This window comes from Archocentrus centrarchus, chromosome 13, assembly GCF_007364275.1.
Source record: "Archocentrus centrarchus isolate MPI-CPG fArcCen1 chromosome 13, fArcCen1, whole genome shotgun sequence".
Classification (NCBI taxonomy): Eukaryota; Metazoa; Chordata; class Actinopteri; order Cichliformes; family Cichlidae; genus Archocentrus; species Archocentrus centrarchus.
The window spans coordinates 39,610,309-39,636,259 of NC_044358.1; the positions used below are offsets into that span (position 1 = coordinate 39,610,309).

The following is a 25,951-nucleotide window of genomic DNA, read 5'->3' on the forward strand; positions in this document are numbered from 1 at the left end:
GCAGTCACTTGACTTCCTCGTTACTGCCGCCATCCAATTACAGCGGCCGGGGCCGGTTATGGAGCAGCTCTCTGAGCGAAAAACTGAAAGAGAAAGTAAAAATCCTCTCAGGGAAGTTACTCCATTAGCCTGCTTTAACAGCAGCAGCACAGGCATGTCATTTCCTATTATCTGACTCTTAAAAAACACAACAATTGTCGATTATCTGCGCGCCTGTATAGATTTATTAGGTAAAGTTCACCTGAGGTCAGGAGGAGGAAAATGTCCCGCGGCTCCAACGCAGGTTTTGACCGACACATCACCATTTTTTCACCAGAGGGCCGCCTCTACCAAGTTGGTAAGAGACATTTTCGCTGATGTGTTAGCTAACAGTAGCCGTGGAGCGTGCTTAGTGCGCGGCAGAGGGACACAGCCATTACGAGGTGCAGGTTACCTGCTGCTAACGTAAACAATACTACTACAACGAGAAATAACTAGCTTCTGTGCGTTAGTATATAAGTTTAACGCGTACTTTACCTGCTAATATTAAATGATATATCAGACAGTTAACTTAAACCGTAATATAAATAACTGAGCACAGTTATTAAGTTAAGTAGGCTGGGCATTATCTGATGAAGTTTTAGTTGGTTTTATACTTTATATCGGCCATTAGTGTTTAAAGTAGCCCGACAGAAAATAGTTCCTCTAAGTTGTTTTCATAACTATGATGCTGTGCTGTGAAGGGCCAAACATGACGCTTTTCTCTCATAAACAAATAATAACAACCCAGCTAAAAAGTTTTTATTTTGTTTTTGTTTGTTTTTTTTATCATATGTGTCTTGTGTTGTGATGCAGAGTATGCCTTCAAAGCCATCTCTCAGAGCGGGTTGACCTCCGTTGGGGTCCGGGGTGCAGACACCTCGGTGGTGGTCACACAAAAGAAAGTTCCGGTAAGATATCAAACATTGAAGCTACACATGACTCAGAGCATGTCAGCAAAAAGCTTGAATAAGATACTCTGTATATAACATGATAGTGCCTCAAACATTACTCTGTTTGGCCGTTTTTCCTCATCTCCCGTGTCAGTTTCAGCGTCTAGTCACTGTAGTTATGGATGAAAGGGAGTGTGCACGAATCCAGATACGAACCAAGAGATCCATTCATCCTTCTTCCACTTATCCAATTCAGGGTCACAGGGGGGCTGGAGCCTGGCCCAGCTGTCATAGGGCGAGAGGCAGGGTACACCCTGGATGAGTTGCTAGTCTATCACAGTGATCCAGGGGATATAATTTTAAAATGCATGCCAAATACTGAGTAAAATATTATGATTCAAAGCCTTATATACAGTTGTGGTCAGAAGTTTACATACACTCATCATGGATATGATTGTCATGTAATTTATGTCTTTTAATTATTTCTCTGAATGGTAAATGGTTCTTATAAAGTGCTTTTCTACTCTACTCAAGCACTCAAGGTGCTGAACATGCCTCATCCACCCATTCCCACAAAAAAAAACTTTTTTCTACGCCTAAGTGCTTTTGATCTAATATTCACACTCCAGTGAACACACTGGGGTTCAGTGTCTTGCCCAAGGATACTGTGGCACACAGACTGGAGCAGCCAGGGATTGAACCGCCAACCTTCCGGTTAACAGATGACCTGCTCCTGAGCTACAGCCACCCCAAATGTGATGTTTTTGAGCAACAGAAATCGGCCCTTGCCTGCCGTGACCCGTCAATTCAATTCAGTTTTATTAATATAGCACCAAATCACAATAAACAGTCACCTCAAGGCACTTTATATTGTAAGGTAAAGACCATACAATAATACAAAGAAAACCCCAACAATCAAACTACCCCATTTGAGCAAGCACTTGGCAACAGTGGGGAAGGAAAAACTCCCTTTGAACAGGAAGAAACCTCCGTCAGAACCAGGCTCAGGGAGGGGCAGCCACGACTGGTTGGGGATGAGGGGAGGTAGACGGGACAAAAGACATGCTGTCGAAGAGAGTCAGAGATTAATAATAACTAATGATTAAATGCAGAGTGGTGTATAAACAGAGTGAAAAGAGGTGAGTGAAGAAGAAACACTCAGTGCATCATGGGAAACCCCCAGCAGCCAAGGCCCATTGCAGGGTAACCAAGGGAGGGTTCAGGGTCACCTGTTCCAGCCCTAACTACAAGCTTTATCAAAAAAGGAAATTTTTAAGCCTAACCTTAAAAGTTGAGAGTGTGTCTGTTTCCCGAATCCAAACTGGGAGCTGGTTCCACAGAAGAGGGGCCTGAAAGCTGAAGGTTCTGCCTCCCATTCCACTTTTAGTTAATTGAACTGTTCTTTTTCCAGGGTGGAAATTTTTCAGTAGGGTTGAGGCCAGGGCCTGGAATGATCATTAATTACTTAATACATGATTAGGTTTCCTCCCACAGTCCAAAGACATGCGGTTACTGGGGTTAAGTTAATTGGTGATTCTAATTTGCCCATAGGTATGAATGTGAATGGTTGCCAGTCTCTCTGTGTTGGCCCTGCAACAGGCTGGGGACCTGTACAGGGTGTACCCCACCTCTCGCCCTGTGTCAGCTGGGATAGGCTCCAGCCCTCCGTGACTCTGAACAGCATAAGCGGAAGAGAATGGATGGATGGACATCATTAAGCTTCTGGAATGGCCTTCCCAAAGCCCTGGGCTCAACCCTATTGAAAATTTGTGGAATATGCTTAAAAGCCACGTCTGTGCCAGGAAAACATCTAAATTAAAAGACCTCTATCAATTCTGCCAAGAAGAGTGATCAAATTTCCAGCCAGAATTATGCCAGGAGCATGTTGATGGCTTCCAAAAGTGTCCAGTTGAGGTGCTGCTACCTGCTAAGGAACATTTAACCAAATATTAGTGGGAGTGTATGTATATTATTTGAGCCTGTGTGTATAAGTTTGGCCCTGTGTGAATTAGAGAAAATCCAAAATAAATTCAAACTTGTGCCCCCAATTCTGTTATTAAAGATGTGTGCTGTACAATCATTCCACCCTGGAGAAGAACAGTTCGTGACATTCATGCCCACGATGCAAACTTCTGACCACAACTGTATAATGAAGTGCATATAACCTTCTAGGATACATGCATCTTATAAGCCTAAATTGTTAGTTTGATAAAATAATACGATGCCTCTAGTTTGAGACAGAAAAGTGTATGCATTTTATTACGCTGGACACCCTTTCCTCCCTGCAGGACAAGCTGCTGGACTCTACCACTGTGACCAACATGTTCAAACTCACACCTCGCATTGGCTGTGTGATGACCGGGCACAATGGTATGTATTCATCACTTGCACAACATGCGTATCGTCATAATAATATGCACGTTGTTCTGTCATAACCATAACAAATATGGAATGGAGAGTATGTGTCATAAATGTGTTGATGTTCTTTTTGTATACAATTACACAAAATCATGTTGTCCTGTGCAGCCGACAGTCGTTCCCAGGTTCACCGGGCTCGAGTGGAAGCTGGAGAATGGAAGTATAAATTTGGTTATGACATCGCGGCAGACGTGTTGTGTCGCAGGTTGGCTGATATCTCCCAGGTGTACACGCAGAATGCTGAAATGAGACCTCTAGGCTGCTGTAAGTGGGTGTTTGCATGGATTTTCCTTTATTTGCATTATGACAGTTTAGGTAAATACACTATATTGCCAAAAGTATTCTCTCGCCCATCCAAATCATTGAATCCAGGTGTTCCAATCACTTCCATGGTTAGAGGTGTATAAAATCAAGCATGCAGACTGCTTCTACAAACATTTGTGAGAGAATGGGTCACTTTCTGGAGCTCAGTGAATTCCAGCGTGATAGGATGCCACCTGTGCAGCAAGTCCAGTCACATTAAATTTCCTCACTACTAAATATTCCACAGTCAGCTGTTAGTGGCATTATAACAAAGTTGAAGTGTCTGGGAACAACAGCAACTCAGCCATGAAGTGGTAGGCCACGTTTAATCACAGAGTGGGGTCAGCGGATGCTGAGGCGCACAGTGCTCAGAGGTCACCAACTTTCTGCAGAGTCAATCGCTGCAGACCTCCAAACTGGACTGGACTCTAGAGCAGTGGAGACGTGTTCTCTGGAGCGACTGATCACTCTTCTCTATCTGGCAATCTGATGGATGAGTTTGGGTTTGGCGGTTGCCAGGAGAACGGTGCTTGTCTGACTGCATTGTGCCAATTGTGAAGTATGGTGGAGGGGGGATTATGGGATGGGGCTATTTTTCAGGAGTTGGCCCCTTATTTCGAGTAAAAGGAACTCCTAATGCTTCAGCATTCCAAGACATTTTGGACAATTTCATGCTCCCAACTTTGTGGGAACAGTTTGGGGATGGCTCCCTTCTGCTCCAACATGACTGCACACCAGTGTGCAAAGCAGGTCCAAGTTCATATGCTGGTGAAGGCAGATGAGCGAATACTTTTGGCAGTACAGATTTTCAAAGGCTCTCAGGTGTAAGAGTTCACAAACATTACAGAATGACTGCACGTGCACTGAATGTTCACAGTCTAAAGGACTGTTTATTTTTTTGAAAGCTCCATGTTTTCATCACATATTTGAAACATCTCTTTCTCTGCTTGTGCTCCCAGGTATGATCATGGTGGCCATTGACCCCCAACACGGTCCTGTCCTGTATAAGTGCGACCCAGCAGGCTATTACTGTGGCTTCAGGGCCACAGCGGTTGGAGTCAAACAGACGGAGGCCAACAGTTACCTGGAGAAGAAGCTGAAGAAAAAGCCAGATCTGTCCCACGACAGGACGGTGCAGGTAAAGTGAAGCCTAATGAAACACATTCTGTGAATTATTGATGCGAGACATCCATTTTTAGTCGAAGGAGGAGGTATTCGGTACTTGTAAAGGCTGCTGGGTGGAATCTGAAAGCCAAAGTGTATCAACATTGTCCCTAAATCACTGGATCCCTGTCTGTCACTAAACAGTATGTGTTTACATCCTGTATAAGTAAAAACAAATGCACCTTGTGGAAAGTAAACAGATAGCTGTCCTAAGAGGCAGCAGTGGAGCCTCAGATCTACATGTCTGGTGTTCGAGCATGTCGGTCTGTGGGGTTTGCAGGGTGCAGTAGATGTTACTCAGACCCACATCTTTCTCCTCCTGTTTTATTTAACTGTTAATGGTTTTCCTAAAATGGTTTGGTTCTTTTTTTAGGGTTAAATCTGTGTCTTTGTCACTGGTATAGTCACTGCCCTGAAGTAATCCACTTCTCTTTGGATTGGATCATCATAATAAAGTGTTGACTGTGGGGTTTTTTTTCTATACCAACTCTTTCTTTGTTAAGAAATCATAGGCACACCCCAGAATAGCAGCCTCTCATGTATTTAGCCTTTTATCTTTTGTTAGAATATCAACATCACTGTCACTATATCATATCACTGTCACTGAAGGAGAGGGTGTCACATGATTTCAGCATCTCTGATGGAGATATAGATGACGTATTTAACATGCTAGCTCTCTGGTCATCGTCTTGTGATAATGAACCACAGCAAGCTTACTGCTAATGCTGTCCTAAGATCAGTTTTACATTGCCTTTCATGTGAATCTGACGTTACTTCATGTGACTTTTCCAGTTTTGTGAGCCTTTAACCTTGGTTCTTAAAACATGTCTTGGGCCATCAGATCACATGTGGACAGCACTAAATACAAATGTAAAGGACCGCTGATCCCAGCCTTACACCAAATGACCCTCAAGACATTTTGGTGTCAAATGTCCAGCGTCACAATAAAATCGTGACAGTTTTGCTGAAGTTGTGGCGCGCTCCTGTCATCTCAGTCGTTTGATGTGAGGTGGTCATCAAAGTCAGTCAAAGCTGTCTTAAGTCGGTCTTGTTGATATTCCAAAAAAATCAGACATGTTTAACTCTTTTGTCTTGGTTCAGCCAAACTAGTCGCATGAACATGGCCAGCAACCAAAAGGTGCTCTTTCTCTAGCATGTCCATGTTTTCCTGTCTTCCCTTTTTTATTATGGGCTGCTGTGTTTTTCAGAACAAACCACTGCATACACACACAGAGGCAAAAGCTCCTCCTGTTTATGCTCAATTGGTCAACAGTTTTTTGTTTTTTTTTTGAATTTATACCAGGAGCATAGTGGGTCATGTTCTCAAAGGGAATCTGGTTCTAGTGTTGCAAATAATGACTCTGTGAAATCTCCAGTCTGTGCAGAATATACAGTTTAACTACAAACTTTCACCCAAATCAGAATCAGAATCAGAATCAGAAGGTTTTTATTGCCATATGGGTGAACAGGTTCACAGCATTAGGAAATTGCTGCGGTACTTCGTGCTTACAGAAAGAAACAAATAAGTATAAAAACTATAAGACAATATACAAGTATACAAATTGCAAATATACAGAGATATTACAGCTATAACTATAGCACAATATTACAAAATTACAAAATATACAGTGCAGAGACTAATTAAAAGATAGAAGAATGTAGACTATATTCCACTAATATGTACATCAGTGCAATCAGACAGGTGCATAGACATAGGGTCATCAGCGTTTGTGGAGGGTGGTAGTAACAGTCTTAGGGTAATTGTTCATGAGTCCAACAGCAGAGGGGAAGAAACTGTTCTTATGGCGGGAGGTTCTGGTCCGTATGGACCGTAGCCTCCTGCCTGAGGGGAGAGGGTCAAAAAGTCTGTGCCCAGGGTGAGAGTGGTCGGCTGTGATCCGACCTGCACGCCCCAGTGTCCTGGAGGTGTACAGGTCCTGGAGAGATGGGAGGTTACAGCCAATCACCTTCTCAGCAGAGTGCACAACGCGCTGTAGTCTCTGTTTGTCCCTAGTGGTGGCTCCAGCGTACCACACAGTGATGGAGGAGGTGAGGATGGACTCAATGATGGCAGTATAGAACTGCACCATGGTCCTTGCTGGCAAGTTGAATTTCTTCAACTGCCGCAGGAAGTACATCCTCTGCTGGGCCTTTTTGATGACAGAGGTGATGGTGGGCTCCCACTTGAGGTCCTGGGTGATGGTAGTTCCCAGGAAGCGAGAAGAGTCCACTGTGGTGATGGGGGTGTCAGTCAGGATGATGGAGGGTAGAGGGGCTGTGTGCTTCCTAAAGTCCACTATAATCTCCACTGTCTTCTGGGCGTTCAGTACCAGGTTATTGTGGCTGCACCAGGACGCCAGACGTTTGACCTCCATCCTGTAGGCCGACTCGTCCCCGTCTGAGATAAGTCCGATGAGAGTCATGTCGTCTGCAAACTTAATAAGCTTGACAGACTGGTGGTCAGAGGTGCAGCAGTTGGTATACAGGGAGAAGAGCAGAGGAGAGAGGACACAGCCCTGAGGAGTGCCAGTGCTGATGGTCCGGGAGTCCGAGACATTCTTCCCCAGCCTCACGTGCTGCTTCCTGTTCGTCAGGAAGTCAGGAAGTGTCCTTGGGTGTTTCAGGAGTTTTTTTTTCAAGCCTTCTAGTGTGTGGTAGGCATTAAACCAGCTGCTGAGGTGGTCTAGGACACATTTAGCTGGACATGATATGGACAAAAGCATTGAGCCACACCTCTTAATCTCTGAATTCAGATGTTTTCAGTCTCATTGCCACAGGTTTATAAAATCAAGCGCCTAGCCACGCAGTCTGCCTTTAATGTTCTGACGGGAGCATTTTCTTTGTATTTCCCTTCCGTCTTTACAGTTGGCCATTTCCTGTCTGTCCTCTGTCCTGTCAGTGGACTTCAAGGCTAGTGAGCTGGAGATCGGCGTAGTTACCAAAGACAAGCCTAAGTTCAGGTAACTTTATTCACACAGTTGGTCATTCAAACAGAGATTTCCTACATGGGTCGTGACCGAGGTTCTGCTTTGGATTTTTAGCCTGACAGAAACATAACTGTGTTTATTATTTCATGTGTTTTTATTGTACATTTGACATTTGAGTTTACCTTGTTGTTTAAGTTCATTCTATTCATATTTTATTTGTCAGATGCTTTGTAAAATTTTTTGTCTGTCTGATAATTATATTTATACAGGACTTTATTCTCTCCACATGTCTGACTTGGATTAACTTTGTTCCTGCAGGACAATGTTGGAAGAAGAGATCGAAACCCACCTGGTTGCCATAGCAGAGCGGGAGTAGAGACACCGTCACAAACGTCGGTCTGTGATTTATCACAGTATGTTATAGTCGGTGTGCTTGATTTAGTCCAATTTACCAACACTGTTCCAAACAGTCTGAAGACAGGAAGTACACAGTCTGTCACCTGCATGTCCAGGCAGATAAATCATGCGCACCTGATGAAGAAACTGTGTTATAAAGGATCGATATAGGTTTGATTTATAGTTATTGAACACACATCTCCAGTGGGCTTTTCTAAACAATTCTGTGTAGGGTAGTAATGCAATTTTTAAATTCTGATCTTGCACCTTGAAGTGACTAGCTAAACCTGTTGGATGCTGGTTTGAATGTGTGCATAATATTTATCATACAGCTTTTTTTTTTTTTTAAGACTGTATGTTTATAACACCACCCATCAAAGATCATTATAAAACTGTCCCCAGGAGTCATACTTAATGCTTTTAAAGCAACTCTCATAAATAAAACTGAATGCAAAGAGGACTGAGCAATGTCGTGTGTTGATTTAAATTGAATGGATTAAAGAGACTATCTCTAAAATAGGTAGATACTTGTAGATCAAAGATCCACACCTTATTGCACCCATCATGTCATTGTGGATTTGGACCTGTCTGTAAGCATGAACTAACTCCAGGATTTAGACCAATGCCAGTAAGCAGAGTAATGAGGGCATCCCAACTGGACATGTGTTCAGTTATGTTAGCTGCAACAATAGCAGATTTAATCTTAAAAAGTAATCACAGGTCATCGTGCTGTTGTGCTGAAACGTATGTGGCTTTTCTGCCTGTTATTTACTACTACTACTACTTCGTGTGACCACTAGATGGCAGTGCTGTGCTTGCTTCCGGCCTCAGGATTTCATAACAGAATTCGATGTTTCTCTTTGTACTTTTCTATTTACAGAAATCTATTTTCACTCTTGTAAACGATTACACTTCCAAATCTTTGGCGATTGCATGTTTGTCACACAGCCAATTGTGCATTTCCACCTTGTTATGTGCACCTCTTTGTGTGTCTGTCACTCTACCAGAACCACCCACGGTGACCCACCAATTACAAGATGTCACCTGTCAGTCTGAAAGGTTAAGTGTTTCCGTGCTCAGCCATGCACGCACATATTCACTCTGAACATGGACACTTACTGTGACAGAGAAGAGTAGCGCATTTATGACTTTATTAAAAGCAGAGGGAAAACAGATTACATTAATATACTGTTAGTTTGCAGAAGCAGAAGTTAAAACATGATCCCACATCATACATTCAAAAATGTCTTTTACTTACCTGCAAAGCAGTTTCACAGCACTCACTGACTTGAAACCAACTTAAACAAATATTTTACCATTGTAGTAGCTCTGTGGTAGCCATGTGATTATACACATTATATCTGTTTTGTTATTCTGCACTAGTCTCCCATAGTTTGCGTTTTATCCAGTTTGTTGTTTATGGGCTCTCTTTGCTGCTCTGTTCTGTCTTCCTTCCCTACTGCCCCCCAATTGGCCTGGAACCTGTTGTGGTCTCTTCCTGTTAAACAGCAGCTCTTCCTTCCCACAGCTGCCAAGTGCTTACACATCGGGGTTGTTTCAGTCATTGGAATCTACCTCTAATATTTCAGCGTCCTTACAATGTAAAGCTTCTGGAGATAACTGTTGTTGTGAACTGGTGCTATCTACTGTAAAAAAAAAAAAAGAAAAAACCCCAAAAAACGATCTGTAAGGAAGGTTTCAGGTACCAATGATCAACCAATAATAATTTTAAAATACTAGACTCATAATTTAAGTTCATTTCAAAGCTGACCTGGACTGAAATATTTAAAGAGTGAATTCTCATTTTGTTTGCGGACACATTAAGGATTTAAACTGAGCGCATCAAAAAGCCCTGCTAGTCTTGTTAAAGCTCCTCGTGCAACACAGTCCTAAGTTGCATTGATAGGCTTTAAATGTCTCGCCTCCAAATACTTTATGGACTTTTTAGATAACAAAAGATTGCATATAAAGATACAAGGGTTGGCTCATAAAGTCCTCTGGCCTGTTTTGACCCCAAACCAACAGGTATCTTGGAGGCAGTGCTACAGTGTGGCATAAAGCCACACACTTATCCAGTCATATCAATCCAAACTTTTGACTACACACACACACACACAGATTGTTTTCATAAAAGAGAAGTTTAGTATTTAAACTGGTAAGTCTTCGTCCTCATGAGTGGCACTGCATGCACAGGAACCTGGAAAAACACAGAACACAAGGGAGAACTCTGTCAACACCAGCAGGTCTTTGGTTTATATAGATGCAAAAAAGCATGAGAAAGGAAGAAAGATGTCAAAATCTCTGATCATGTCAGCCACAGTGTTTTGCCACCATGTTGTCAGGGACATCAAATTTGCATGAAGTTGTCAATATACTAGCTGTACTTAGTGAAAGGATCCACCCCGGAAAGTAGTTGGAGTACTAGAAGCTTTACATGTTTCAGCAGCTGGATTTTGGATGTTAAAATCCAGCTGCCAGCAGAACCATTGACTATTATAGTTAGAGACTGTATATAAAAGATGGACACAGCCACCCACTGGTTAGTGAACTCCTGTTGGGAAGCCTCAAGTGGACTGAGGAACCAAAGTACACTGTGCGATCATTAGTGTACAACTTGTAAATCACACAGTAAAGTATATCCTGCTTTATCCTCTTTTTTAACTTTAATGGAGTCTGTAATTTGCAGATATTTTTTTGGGCCACAGCAACTTTATTTGCAGTGTAGACAGACAGGAAACAGGGGAAAGATACACGGGAAAATCAGCGACAGGCCAGGACTCGGACCCGTGCCACCCACACTGCAAGGTGGCAGATATATGTGGTTGCTTGCTCCACCACTGAGCCACCCAGGCACTGTAATTTGCAGACTTAACATCACGCTTGTATGACATAAGACTTGTAACTAGCAATTGTGATAATAAACTCATTAGAAAAGTGTACACTGAAGTCAAACAGTAAGGGAACTGAAGGGTTGTTTTCCCCTAGGAAATGCCACTGAACTCAAGCCCATCCCCGGACATTAGAAGAATGCAGGTTTACAACTTTACTTTTCAGTCTCAGAAGCACTGCCCATCTTTTATATACAGTCTATAACTCTAGCAGAAAAACCACAGGTGTTATATAACAACAACATGAATTCCCTCTACTGTTAAAGTGTATGACAGAGAGACAGCGCATGCAACAGTGAGACCTGATCCCTGATACTGGCCAGCTCAATTAAACATAGCCGTTATTAATAATAAGACTTTGATTTTCTAACTGCAGTGACAAAATGTCTTTAATGAAAAAGACCAATCTACACCTACAAATACTTAAGGATTACCACACAGTAGGACAGAGAAAGGGGGAGGTCTTATTTTAAGCAGTTTTAAAGTTATTAAACACTGCACACTTTATAAGACTATATAAGACTATATATATATATATATATATATATATATATATATATATATATATATATATATATATATATATATATATATATATATATATGTATATATATATATATGTGTGTGTGTGTGTGTGTGTGTGTGTGTGTGTTTTCATAAACAGTTTTTCTTTCTCTTAAAGCCTTAAAGCCTTTACTCCTGCCCACTGCTACCATACTGTACAGTACTGTACTATAAGACTTACATGTCTTATACAGTGATGTATTTAACAAAGTGTTCCCTTTTGTATTTTTGAATTGATTTATATTCAGATACAAGGTATTTTTGCCCATTTCCTTTTCCCATCGTACACCCTTCAATTCCCTCCTCACCTACACTTTCCTCTCACCCCTACATACAGAGCACTTCTCCTCTCCCAGCCACGTTATCCTTCCCCAAATCCCGAAGCCTCCCCTTCCTCAGCCACCTTCACCTCACAGACGTTCTGCTATGATTGAGATATGGCCATATCACAATTACTAACATCACCTGTTTCTCACCTCCTTGCCTGAACTCCTGCAGCTCATACTCGTCTGCATTGCATTTCTCCTTCCTTTCCCCCATCATCCCCCCACCATATGAAAAGTTGACCCTGTGGCTGGTGTCTCCTGGTACTGGGAGTGCCTGCCAAGCTAAATGGGCCCAGAACATTGGCTGTGGGTGTGTGTGTGTTGGGTCATAGCGTGGGGATTAGGTGTGTGTGAGTGATTGAGGGTGACAGCGGCCCTAGCATTAGGTGCCCTGTGGCAGATTTCATAGGCCTGTTTTAGACACACTAAGCTGGATTTACCAGCAGCAGTGTGTCAGCAGTGATGCAGTCTGCCTGGACCTCCTACAGAACACACACACACACAGGACCTAACAAACCACCTGTAACCAGTCCTGACTGTCCCATTAACCCTTTCTCTCAGTCCATCATTTCTCTCCACAATTTACTGGTGAATTTGCATGTCTTTCTACAACAGCATCTCTAAGTCCAGGCTAGGCAGCAGAGCAGTGGACTCCATGATGTGTGCGGGCCACTGTAGCATGCACTAAGCGTCCTCTGTATCTTGACCCTAAAACAGTGAGCTTCAGTCACACCAGGATCTGTGACAGAGATCTTTTATGCAGAATTCAGTTAATTTCAGTGCAACCAGTGGCTTGCCTGACTTGCCAGTACATTTGCACCAATAGGTGAATTTTTAGTTACACTTCTGTTGTATGTTATGCCATTAAAAAGACACTTTACTTTGCTGGCAAAGGGATGCAAAAGAGAAAATGCCACAGCACGTAGGCAGTCCCTTGTAACCTCTGGCTCTCCTGGAGTGGCTTTCTGGTCTTGATCAAACACGCGACTGATAAAACATGCAGCATGCACATGCAAATGTGTAGCTACATGTCGCAGTGTTCAAGGTGAACTGAATCTACTGAAAAACCCTTCCAACATCATACTGTGTTTCCTGCAAAGTGTATCTCCCTTGCATGAAAGGTACTAGGCATTTGAAATTATAATTACACTTCTTCTTTGCAGTTGAGTTGCATGCTGAGCAAATTGCTATGTATGTGTGTGTGTATGTGTATGTGTGGTCACTATGTGTGGGGGATGCGGTCCCACCGTGGCCCCCTCAATCTGCACTCAATGTGTATCGATGCTCGATTGTGTGTGCATGTCTTTTTTTTGTGATACCCATGGATCACTATGTGCACACCTTTGTCCTTCTGTGTGAGTGTGTGTGTGTGTGTACGCCCTTACTCCCAGATCTCTGTTACAGCCTGTCCATTGTGAACAAGAGTGTTGAGCAAGATCCTGACCCACCGGTGGGTACTAATCACACGCATTCCTTGGGATTAAACGGCCAATTAACAATAAGAGAGCCATTGTGGCCCTGTCTCCTTGTGCGTCACAGCTAAAATGTTCTGTGTGTGTGTGTGTATGTGGGCGAGGGAGTGCGTGCATGCGACTGTTTGTGTGCGCGAGTGCATGTATTTTTGGACGTGCACAAAACCGAGGTGCTTTTCTGCTGATCAAAAAGGACTCTTTGTGTTCCTGCATTGATGTATTGCACTATTAACATGAAATCGATGGCTTCATAACTGAGATTAAACAAAAACTGTGTGCAGCTTAAAACCAGTGCAGTGGATAGAGAGAGAGATGTTCTGTAAGTCACAACATGTGTGTTTTGGCAGTGTTCTTAACCAGGACCTATTGAGGCAACAGTGGCAGCTCCACCTTACCTTAATATAGATACATATTCCATTTTATTCTATTCTGTTCATTAGTCAATGCATTAGTGTGATGCATGAAGTGTGTGTGTGTGTGTGTGTGTGTGTGTGTGTGTGTGTGCGCGTGTGCACATAGGGTGGGTGTATGCATCAGTGTGGCACGTGTCGGAGTGTGGCTGAGGATTAACGAGGCTCAGGGCCTGTTGCTCCACTTCCATGATTACTACTGCTGTCTACAGCCATATGGGCTGGTGGTGGTGCAGGTGGGGGGGGGGGGGGGGGGGGGGGGGTTCAAGCTACTGTACCACACACACACACACGCACACGCACTCAACTCACCCCACCTTCGTACACCCGCTGTAATAATGTCCCCCATTCTGCATTAGGGGAGAACACACACATTCTCCCAAAAACACACACACATACACATACACACCCACAGTCTTCTATAAAGCAGTGCATATAAAGCCATGCATGAATGAACATATGAGCTTTGTTTTAGCTAGTTGAAGGCTGTGTCTGTGTGTGTGTGTGTGTTACATTTGGGGGACACAACCTCCCTTTGGGGACAAAAAGCATGTCCATATAGTGTGAATCCTAAACTTTCAGGGTTAAGACTTGGTGTAAGCTGTGGCTAAGTTAGGAATAGGCGAGGAGTGGGAAGAGCTATGGGACACGATATCCTCCAGTCCTCTAAGGTAATGGCAACATGACTGTATGTGTGAGACAAAGCCCCCCACCCTTTTTTTTTCTCGCATCAATTGTCTGCACAGTCAGCGGGATTTAAATCTTAGTCCTGCGCACAAATTGCACAAAATGTTTGTAAGGTCTTTGCCTTACATTATAAACATTATGACAGGGCTGATGTTGTGAATTGGTGCTATGTAATTAAAAATAAATTGAACTGAACTGAAGTGCATAGGCTGCTGTAAAATGTTAATTAAACACTGTATGTGTTTTTAAACTAGCAGTGTTTTCACTGTTCTTACAGTTTGGCAATATTCACAGTTTTTTATGACTTACAATCAGTAACTTTTAGCAAATTAAAAGTAAAGTAAATAAATAAGTAAAATAAATAATATGTACAATGTTTCTTCCATATATGATTTATATTAATACAACAAAGTGTAATCCAACTCCAATCTCATTGTACATCCTGTATAATGACAATAAAGGCATTCTATTCTATTCTATTCTATTCTATTTAAATGATCATGAGCTGCTTTTTATTCGTGATGCAACATTTTTCACATTTACCAAAATTTGTATTCACTTCAAGTATTAAAATAAAACACAACATTTTGATATGAAACTGCATCTGCATTTTCTCCGCTTCTACTACTACAAGTGTATGAGTATGACGGCGTGAACAGGTGTTAATGGGCTAAAACCTCAGACAGTGGTCAGGAGGCGGCTAAATGATGGCTGTTATCTCACACACACACACACACACACACACACACACACACACACACACACACACACACACACACACACACACACACACAGACATGCACACACACACACCACCTGCTGCTTTCTGCAGTTGATTAGAGATCTGTCTACCAGAGAAGACAGCAGGACACACACATGCACGCATCAGGGGGTCTGCAGTCTGTGAAATTGATCAAGATGCTGGCCAGACATTATTTAGAGATGAACTCATGGCCAGACTGATCCTCTGCTTCTGTCACACACACTTTGCGCCTCTACACAGGACTCTAAGGAGGCTGGAGCACGGCACACAGATGAATAATAAATAAATCTAAACAGAACTGCATCCTGCTGAAATGAATTTCAATACATCAGCATCGCTCAGCCTGAGAAATAACTGCAGACTTCAAGCATGTTGTATTTTATGTATAATTACACTAATCTCATCTGTAAAATGACTGCCCAGCTTAATTGTGCAGTAATAAAACAAACTTAACTTTGAACTCTGGAACAGCCTGATGGACCTCGTGTCTTTATTCACAGCTGATCAGGCATTTTAAAATCAGGGGAATATGTTTGTATTTTTATATACCAATAATAACGCATTAGTTTCTTCCAGGCTGTATTTCCCATAAAAACTTCATCTGGAGCCATTTTTCAGAGGTTGCCAAACATGCCACGCTCACCGAGCAGGCTGCCAATATAAATACGTCTAAAATGGATGCAAGATTCGTTTTTGTTGCATCGAATTTGGTAGAGTTGCAGCTAAGAATCTTTAAAGCAGCTTATATGTATCCATATATACTTAGTCACATACAGTAGGTGCACGTAAACTACACAGACAGCCCTGGTCTGTGTTGGCTGAGTGTATGTGTTATACACTCTTGTAAATATGCAGTTCATTATATAACCGTTCACAGAGTTTATCTTTAGCCTAGACCCATGACAGACTGCTGACAACCCAAATCCCTCCAAAAGGACGCGCACGAACAAGCCCATGCATATGCATACATATACACTATAGTGTGAAAGCACTGTAACAGCAGGACCATTCAGTGTAACCTATACACAGCTGTGCATGTATGAAATGTACACACTGTCAGAGAGAGACACATGCTCTGACCTGGACTCACGCAGAGTAATCCTCACATACACTGACCTCAATACACTCCAACAGCAGTATTCATAGCTAGATACAAACTCATAAAACAGATGCAGTATGAACACGTCATCTGTGAATAAGGTTCTATATGAATAGCCCAACTTTTAAATCTAAAAACATGAGCGCCACCAGAACACTGACAGCAGGACCCTGAGAAAGCTCAGACCAGGACTGTCCCAACGCCCCTCCCATGTGCCCCCTCCATCTGCCTCTCTCTCTCTCTCTCTCTCTCTCTTTCTTCTTCCACTTTTTTCTGCCCTGTTTTATCATCACTCTAGTCTGCTCTTCCTTCTTCCCCACCCCATCTGCCCTAACCTTCCGCCCAGTTTCCTCCAGTTATAGTGTTGATCTCCACCAGTTCCTCACAGTAAGCCCGCATTCTTTCCTTCTCATTTGTAGCTGCCTTTAAGTCAGCCTGGCCGCTCTCGCTCTCACACACTCGCGCACACACAAACGCCCGCTCTCTCTCAACACCACTCCTTCCTACCCAATAATGTCCAGTTACCTTATCAATACTGATCAATCCAGCCACAGAACTAAAGGTCCAGCTCTGCGTTCCAGTGTAGTGAGCGCTCAGTTCTCTCCATCCACCCTTCCTCTGTCAATCTGGCCACAAACCCCTCTTTCCTCCCTTTATCCCGAGGTAAGATACTTACTTTTCAGATAAAGCATATTATGATAAATCGGCTGAACTCTGTGCGTGCGTGTGTATGTGTGTGACTGTCACACACATACACACACACACACACTATAAGCACACAGAGTGCACACAGACATACAAAAATGCACCGTGTATCAAACAATATGATGTCAGAGTATTTAACAGCTGGGGGAATGTGTGTGTGGAGGGTTTGGGCATGTAAATCATGCTTTTGCATGTGTGTGTGTGTGTGTGTTTTAGGCCTTTTTGGATGTGATGGTTTTTGGTCTGTGTAATGCTGCAAATGGCTCAAAAACAGCTTTTCATCTGCATCTCTCTCTCACACACACATACAGACACACACACACAAAAACAAACAAGCAAAGGGTTGGTGTCAGCGGGGCAAGGTTCAGGGAAAGGACTAGCTGCAAAAGAAATGTCCTTTTCTGTCAGTAAAAAGCCTCGGGAAAATTTCATCAGTGTGATTGTTCAAAGCAATGACTGAATGAAACGTCATTTCAGTTCCATCTTTTTTTTCTTTTTGACCCTTTGGAGTTATTGAAGCACTCAGCATCACACAGACATGCACTGCATCTGAGCACTGAGCCAGCAGATGAGGAGGATTTCATGTCTGAGTATTTTTCTTTTTTTTTTTTAAACTATAGCTGGGTAGAATGAATGAGTTTGCTCTCGGCTTCTCAGTTTAGTGAAGGACGTTTGCTAATGAAAAAGGATGAGAGAAATAGTGGAGCATATGGGCAAATGTTCTCTAACAAAGTGGGATGGAAGTTAAGGTCAACAAGGGGAATAAAAGAGTTTGGAGAAAATGAAAACTAAATGAAAATACAATGGCGGTGTTTGCCTGTGGGACATGTATGCGTGCTTGTTTCAAAATGGGATGTTTATGAAATGCCTTGTCCCAGCTGTGTGTGTGTGTGTGTGTGTGTGTGTGTGTGTGTGTGTGTGTGTGTGTGTGTGTGTGTGTGTGTGTGTGTGTGTGTGTGTGTGTGAGTATAGATTAGATGCACTAAGCCTCTTATGTGAAGTTGCCCTTAATTTGCTTCAGCTCTGGGTCCTAGCGCGTCCAAAACACCAGCATCCCGGAACAATTTCCAAAACAAACAACACCGAAAACACCACTTGTCATGCAACAGTAAAATACACTGCTTTGTATAAGAGCATTAATATACAGACTAGTACCTAGGCCTGGATCTTAGGGAGGGCTTATCTATTTATGCACATTCAAGAGCACAATTTTTAAAATTCAAAAACCAAATGTCTTGGAGGAGACAAATAATGACTGGATAAAATAAATCTGAATAAATTGGTAAAGTTTGCTAATGTTTTCCTTATTAAAAAAATCTGGATGGCGCATTGTTGGAACCTTTTTCATTTTTTTTCTTTGCATCTTTTTCTTTGCGTTTATAACCCAATAAGCAAACTGCTGACTGCTCATTGTAATTTCTAGATTATTAGGAACTTAATAGTGTCATTTACAATAGCATTTCCATTTTAAAAAATATATAATAATTTTTATTGTAACGAAAAAGACTTTACAACTATGCTTTAATGGCCAAATACAGTCCCAAATATAAACGCGTAATTTATAATTACGCTTTTTTTTTTAACGTCCTCGAATATTTTCGCTCAATAAGCTACAGATTCAATTCACTTTATTCCTCCGATTATTATCTTATCAAATGTAAAAATGTTGCTGCTGCTTAAAAGAGATTTTTTTTTACATATAGAAGTTTGAAAACATCGAATTTTATGTAAGCTTCAGTAAAAAAAAAAAAAAAAAAAAAAAAAAAAAAAACCTACTGAAACGTCTGAGAGAAGCAGGTGCGAGGAGTCTGCGCGTGCACGGCGCTGCTGCGCTCGCGCTCTGACGCGTATCTGAGGTCTCGCCATTCCCGCCGTTTGTTTCTTTTTCCTGTCAGTTGGAGGTCCCCAGACTCCCCACAGTGAGCTTCCTCAGCTGTCCTGCTAGCAGTTAGCTCACTTCAAACTGTCATAGCAGCAAACAAACAAACAAACAAACAAACAAGGCGTACCTGGATGTGGGAGCAGTTGAAGCGTCCACTGAAGACACACCGCGTCCAAACTGTGAAGAGCGCACACACGCAGGAAGGCCTGCCACACTGAAGCAGCCACACACACCTGAGCAGGTGAAGACATTTTATTCTGAGATTTGGAAACGTTCAAACACGCCGGTAAAATACTCTCTGTGGCTCTGTGTGTGTCTTTATATCTCCTGCTTTGGCTTTACAGAGCTAGATAAACCCCTTATACAGTTTGGGCTGTAGCTACACGGGTCTGTGTGTGCATGTGTGTGTGAGTGAGTGGATTTTAAACTATAAGAAATCCGATTCAATTAACAAGCGCAGAGAATCGGCTTTGGACACTGTGAAATTGTCTCGCTGCAGAGGATGGCACAGGCCAAACTAGCCCCGGGAGGAGACACACACACACACACACACACACACACACACACACACACACACACACACACACACACACACACACACACACACACACACACAGTCTTTTATAAAGTAGTGTATATAAAGCCATGCATGAATGAAAATATGACACACACAGCTCAGCGATAAAAAATACACACACACACCGGATCTGACAAAAATAAACAGATAAACAAAGACAAAGGGGGGGGGGGGGGGGGGGTGGGGTTAATAGTAAGCTACAAGAATCCTGTGTAGAAATTTAAGATAACGAAATAACTTTGGACTTGGCAAGAAAACATGAACACAGAGCGAGAAACAGAAAAGCCTGAAACTGCAGGCCTTTCCTTCTGTTTCAGAGCTCTGCTGGCACATCTGCTGCCTGCTGCATTTCACAAGCATTTGTTGATTTAGCATTTAACCACCTCAGAATACTTTATCAGCTATATATGAAATATTTATAATGTAGGACTACAGGAGGAATCGACCATATGTAAATCAAATAATAAAACTAGGTTCAAACGATTATTATTATTATTATTATTATTATTATTATTGACTGAAGTGAATGAATGGATAATTGGTCCGGAGGCAGCATGTTGGGGATCAGAAGGGGATTTAATAGTAGAACAACGCGGTCTTTGTGCTGCTTTTAATCCGGCCTGTACCCCCTTCTCCGCCTCAGTCACTTTACCTCTGCCTCCACACTCAGGCAGAGTCGCCCTATTATTTTAGGGAGGCCAATTTCCAAAATGGTTTGGAACAATAAAAAAAAAAAAAAAAAAAAAACTTAAAAAAAATTATATCTTGAAAATGCTCCGCAAGGCTGAACTTGCCAAGTGACTATAAAACCGAGAACAGTTTAACTTTTCTCGGTTTTATAGTCACTTGGCGTGTGTGTGTGATTTGCAGTAATTTTTCAGTATCTATCTTCATATCAACAAGTGTCTATTTCTGCTGCAGTGACACTGGATTATTGCTTAAACGCTGCGACGTTTAGATAAAATAAACATGGAGCTGTTTAATTATCATCATCCAACTGAACAATATGTAGATGCGTGTGGGCGACACTCACACACAAATACACACATACACGCACACACACACACACACACAGAGAAAGAGAGAGAGAGAGAGAGAGAGAGAGGAGGGAGGGCTCTGGGTGTCTACTTGGATAAGAAGTTTCTTCTAATTAGCCAGTCTCTTCTCGCTCGCCTCACTTGTCCACCCTGCAGATCAGCATCCTCTTCTTCTCAGGGACGACCAGGGACCACAAAGGCCCCCCCTCTACAATTTCTTTTTTTTTTTTTCTACCACCCGTCAGATTGCAGGCAGTAAACTGCTGTGGAGGTACCGCTGCTGCTATATACTTTTTTTTGGCGTCTTTCTCCTGACCACATTACAGGTGCGCACCACAATTACGCATGACTTTGATGGAGATTCAGACCGGTCTCGATTAGTGAGCTGTACTGCTTTTAATGTGGTGTCTTGACTCATAGCATTGGGCCAAGTTTAGTTGCTGTTGTCTTTCTTTTTTGAATAGAAGAAGCATTTAATATACACCAAGTCCTTTAAAGTGCCGTGGCTACGCGTCAGGTGGAAACAGGTGCAAAGGCGGTTACTTCTGCAGTTAGGCGAGAACCAAAGGCTCGAAGGCACTAAGTCAGAGTATCCTGTGAAGATAGCTGAGGAAAAGGAAGCCACTGGAAATTTTTTACAAAACAACCTTGGGTCAAACATCCCAGGAAAAGGAAAAAACATAGTGAGCGATTTAGAGGAAAAAATAGAGAGAGAGCGAGGGGGAGAGGAAGAGAGAGAGAGACAGAGAGAGAGAGAGAGAGGGAGAGATACACCCCCTGGAGACTAGTTAGGAGACCCGGCCCCCGGTCTGAGAGAAGGAGAGAGAGAGTGAGGGAGTGAGGGAGTGTTTTAAAGCCGGCAGGAGGCATGATGTCCTACATTAAGCAACCCCATTACGCCGTGAACGGGTTAACGCTGTCCGGCCCGGGCATGGATCTGCTCCACACCGCCGCCGTTGGATATCCCAGTAAGTACTGGCCCTTGATTTCTAACTGTGCGTTTTTAATCTGTTTAAACCTGTCGATTCTTTAATCTCTTATTTTAAGTAAATAAATAAAAACGAAATACGAAAAATGATTTCACAGAAATATTCGTTATACACCGCCTATATGCGCGGGAAATACGGTAAAAAAAAGAGACTTCACTTGAATTACACGTTTTAAATTTTATCATAAGGTTTTATTCAGTTGTCTGTTGCTCCGTCTTTCAGAACATGTGTTCACTTGACCTATAAATTCAGCGGATTATAGAGTAAAAAAAAAAACAATGAAAATGTGTGAGAATAGAAAGGCCGCCTGTTCTCACACAGAATTAGAACTAACTCCAATCTGTTGCTTTTCACATGTAACCTATTTACAAAAGGACAGTCATTGTAATTCTTATTGTGGCATAATGTGTGTTTTTCTCAGTGAATGAACATTTATATTGTTTATACAGGCCGTTGTGTTGTGATCAGCATTTGCCACCGTCGAGAGGAGAGTTTAAAAGAAGCAAAACAGCGTGTTAACAAAAGTTTGAAACGTCATAATTCCCGATGTGAAGTGATTTCGTTTCACTCTTTTTATTTTTTTGATTCGTAGCAGTCGGATATATATATATATATATATATATATATTCGATCCAATAAAAATGCCTCGATCGCGGGCACATTGCTTTTCAAATCAATTCAGTTATATTTTATTTATATAGCGCCAAATCACAAGATGCTGACATACGTTTCGTAGGTCTACAAAAATCGACCTAAAATATGAAATGAAGGCGTAACTGTGCGCCCATATTCAATGTGTATGCTACGAATTCAAGAGAAAATACGAAATTTATTTATTTATTTTATGCATTTTTATTGAAGTAGTTTACGTATAGATTTGAATTTTATACTAATTTCAATTTATCAACCTGTTAAATTTTAAAAACCAGTCTTTTTATGTGTTAAATCTTTTACCCACTCTGATAAATGACCTTCATACCGATAGCCCGGTTTTGGTAATTTGCTGCGGAATTCTTCAGTCCAGTCTGATTTTAACAGGGCAATAATAATAATAATAATAATAATAATAATATTTTTTTTTTTTTTAGGCACACCGCGTAAACAGCGTCGGGAGCGCACGACCTTTACGCGTGCGCAGCTGGACATCCTGGAGGCTCTTTTTGCCAAAACTCGGTACCCAGACATCTTCATGAGGGAGGAAGTGGCACTCAAGATCAACCTGCCCGAATCTAGAGTCCAGGTAACACATTATGGTGAAAATTATACTCATTATACTTACTATATTGGCAGGCCAAAACAGAATTTTCCATCTCTCTGTCTTTCTGTGTGTGTGTGTGTGTGTGTGTGTGAGAGAGAGAGAGAGAGAGAGAGTGAGGGTTTGTGGGGCAATTATAAGAGCAGCTTTTGCATATTTAACAGTTTGTATCCGCTGCTCTGATTGTGAAATTGTGATATTTAACCTCTTCCTCTCTGATGCTCCTTTGCCCAAAGGTCTGGTTCAAAAACCGTCGTGCCAAGTGCCGCCAGCAGCAGCAACAGAGCACAGGCCAGTCCAAGCCACGGCCACCTAAAAAGAAGGCATCGCCTGCTCGTGAGGCCAACACCGAGGCCAGTGCCAACCCCACCAACGGACCCTACAGCCCTCCTCCCCCTCCCCCAGGTACAGCCATCACCCCCAGCTCCAGCGCTGCTAGTGCCACAGTGTCCATCTGGAGCCCAGCCTCTATCTCTCCGCTGCCAGACCCCCTGTCTGCTTCCACCACCCCCTGCATGCAGCGCACCACCACCTACCCCATGACCTACACCCAAGCCCCAGCCTATAGCCAGAGCTACGCAGGCTCCTCCTCTTACTTCACTGGCCTGGACTGTAGCTCCTACCTGTCTCCAATGCACCCGCAGCTGTCAGGTACTGGAGGGGCCCTCAGCCCCATCACAGCCTCCTCAATGGGTGGGCCCCTCAGCCAGTCTCCGGCCTCACTGTCCTCCCAGGGCTACACAGCTGCTTCACTGGGCTTTGGAGCTGTCGACTGTCTAGACTACAAAGACCAAACTGCCTGGAAGCTCAATTTCAATGCCGCTGACTGTCTGGACTACAAAGACCAGAACTCCTGGAAGTTCCAGGTCTTGTAAATAACAGGAGGTGGGCCATGGGGAGGGAGGGAGGTGGGGGGAAGTGGTAAGAAATCAAAAAATTAACGATCAAAGTAGGTTGTAAAGCCCAAGATTGCTTTTTATTTGTTTTAGAAGGAGGAGGAAAACTTGGGACACAGAAATCTCTCTAATCACATCAGCTGAGGAGTTTGTGTTGTTTTAGAAAAAATATCAGTGGAAGTGGTCTGTTGATGCTTGGCTTGGTGATTGTAACAAAGAGATGACAGTAGTGTTTAAGCAAACATAGAAATCAGCCTTGAAATCAAGGAATGGCCACATGTAAGGAAAAAGAGAGAGATGAATGCACAATAAGATCAGATTAGTGAGAAAGAGCACAAGTTTTTCTTTTGATTTGAGTGATGAAGCTGAGCTTAGAAACCGTTTAACTGGCCTTGACTTCGGCCAAAGTTGAAGCAGGACTTATTTCTGAAATTGCCACGGCACAACAACATTTGCAACCTACGTTGTTTCTAAAATGGACCTTTCACACAGATGAGAATTCATATTTCTTCCTTCCAGACTTCTAATCTCATCTTTTCTGTGATGTTTTTTTTTTTTTAAAGCTGTTTTTGTTTTTTTTAAATCAGTGAGCTGACTAAAAAAAAAAAAACCCTTGAGAAATGAAAACAACTCAGCCAACTTGATGTGACACCTAAAGCAGGCGTCCTACAGGGTGTTCTCTAAATCAAGAAAAACTGTACAGCAGACACAAGCTGATGGTTCCTAGTAGCCTTGCATGACGCTGACCCCCCCGCCCCCGCAGCCTGTGTGGGATACGAGCCGAGGGGGCGGAGTAGGCCGCTCCGGTGACTGCAGTACGAACCTGTTGCCTTTGAGCATGGTTGTAATCATTAGCAGAATGGCTAGTGCATTGTTAGTGTAATAGGATCACTTCCACACATTTTGGGGAACAATGGTCACATTGTTGTTAGCTGAGGCCGAGGAACCCCTCTTCATCCCACAGCGGCACGATGAAAGCAGACTGCCATTAAACTGCTCCAGTGAGGTATCTGATGGGAGAGGAGACTGCACCGGAGAAAGGGAAGGGACTGGGCCTGCATGGAGCCCCCCCCCCCCCTCCTCCTCCTTTGCACAGACAGTTTGGTGCCTCTCTCAGCTCCAACCTGTAAAGATGTGATAGCTACCACTTTATGTGTTTGATGTTTTGTTTGATTTTTTTTTTTTTGTATTAGATTTAAAACAACATTCATTTTCTTTTAAAAATTGTGAATTTGTTTGAGTAAAATTTGTGGTAATTTGTTTTTAAGTTCATATTACTACCAGTATTATAACTGTCATCATTAATATTATGTCTTCTGCTGACATGGACTTTGCTAACATACTTTTTCGTTGTTGTTTTGTAAATATTAAAACTTGAACATGTAATCATGTCTGGTATCAGCTTGGTGTTGTTATGCAGACCCAACAGACTGTCTCACTCTCTTTCTTAATTTCTAGAAAACTGCCAACTTTTAATTTTTTTTTCTGTTTATATACTTCTGGTTTCTGCTTCTTCTTATTTTTTTTTTCAAACTCAGGGGTTTATCCAATAGGAGTAGCAGTATGCTTCTTAATCATTTATTGTACTTATATATATATTTTTTGCTTTATAATCTTCTCTGCTTATTTTTCTGACATGAATTATTTTGTATATTTCATTTGTCTCCTGTGTTTGACCGGTCTCACCACTACCATGCCAGATAGCTATGATGTTTCTGAGACATTAAACGACTTCATTAAAACTCCGGGGTCATTGTGTTCTGTAAATGTTGATGCAATCCTTCTATTTCTCTGAGATTCTGGGCTACGAGAGACAGAAAAGGGAACGTTGGGGCTTTTACAGCGGGGACACTGGGAACCAGTTTCTGGGAGTCTTCCACTAATCCATACAAGAGGTTCAGTGGGTGTAAGGCTGAACTGAGAGGGTGCAGGGCAGAGGGGACAGAAAACAGATTAGAACTAACCATAATACAGAGTCTCACCACCACACCAGGCCCAAACTGAAATATGAGAGATAGGCAGATTATTTTGGATTGATGAATGTTTGTGTGTTCTTGCCACCGATAGGCCACAGGGTCAGCTTTATGAGGGTTGCGGGAAGTGATGCAAGGTTTTAGGCGTGTTTGCAGGAACCAAAATGTGTCTTTAACCTATGCGGTTTATTGTTGCACAGGGTGTTGTTTTACATTATATTGTTTTACCTGTTTTTACTTACTTTCAAGATGCATGTGAGAATTTTCACATGCAGTTGGATAGGACATTAAACAATCTGGCTTCCACAG

The 25,951-nt window shown here is 42.4% G+C and overlaps 2 protein-coding genes and 1 long non-coding RNA gene across 5 annotated transcripts; 2 read left to right on the top strand and 1 right to left on the bottom strand.

Moving 5' to 3' along the window:
- Positions 1-24: 24 nt before the first annotated feature.
- LOC115790766 (proteasome subunit alpha type-6-like) lies at positions 25-8,576 on the top strand. Its single transcript, XM_030744706.1, has 7 exons — positions 25-337; positions 835-929; positions 3,200-3,281; positions 3,438-3,593; positions 4,592-4,770; positions 7,662-7,756; positions 8,042-8,576. The coding sequence occupies exons 1-7, from the start codon at positions 262-264 to the stop codon at positions 8,097-8,099; spliced, it is 741 nt and encodes a 246-aa protein (XP_030600566.1). The 5' UTR covers positions 25-261; the 3' UTR covers positions 8,100-8,576.
- LOC115790768 (uncharacterized) lies at positions 7,334-19,291 on the bottom strand. Of its 3 annotated transcripts, none has more exons than XR_004020810.1 (3): positions 16,854-16,978; positions 8,073-10,316; positions 7,334-7,494 (listed from the first exon to the last, which is right to left on the bottom strand). It is a non-coding gene; the product is annotated as an uncharacterized LOC115790768 (long non-coding RNA). The 3 variants fall into 3 exon arrangements; XR_004020811.1 differs by lacking the exons at positions 7,334-7,494; positions 16,854-16,978 and adding exons at positions 7,501-7,838; positions 19,043-19,291; XR_004020809.1 differs by lacking the exon at positions 7,334-7,494 and adding an exon at positions 7,501-7,838.
- A 1,366-nt stretch (positions 19,292-20,657) lies between these two features.
- Positions 20,658-25,411, top strand: LOC115790034 (homeobox protein otx5-like). The gene is made up of 3 exons (XM_030743682.1): positions 20,658-21,497; positions 22,607-22,758; positions 23,010-25,411. The coding sequence occupies exons 1-3, from the start codon at positions 21,398-21,400 to the stop codon at positions 23,646-23,648; spliced, it is 891 nt and encodes a 296-aa protein (XP_030599542.1). The 5' UTR covers positions 20,658-21,397; the 3' UTR covers positions 23,649-25,411.
- The last annotated feature ends 540 nt before the right edge of the window (positions 25,412-25,951 follow it).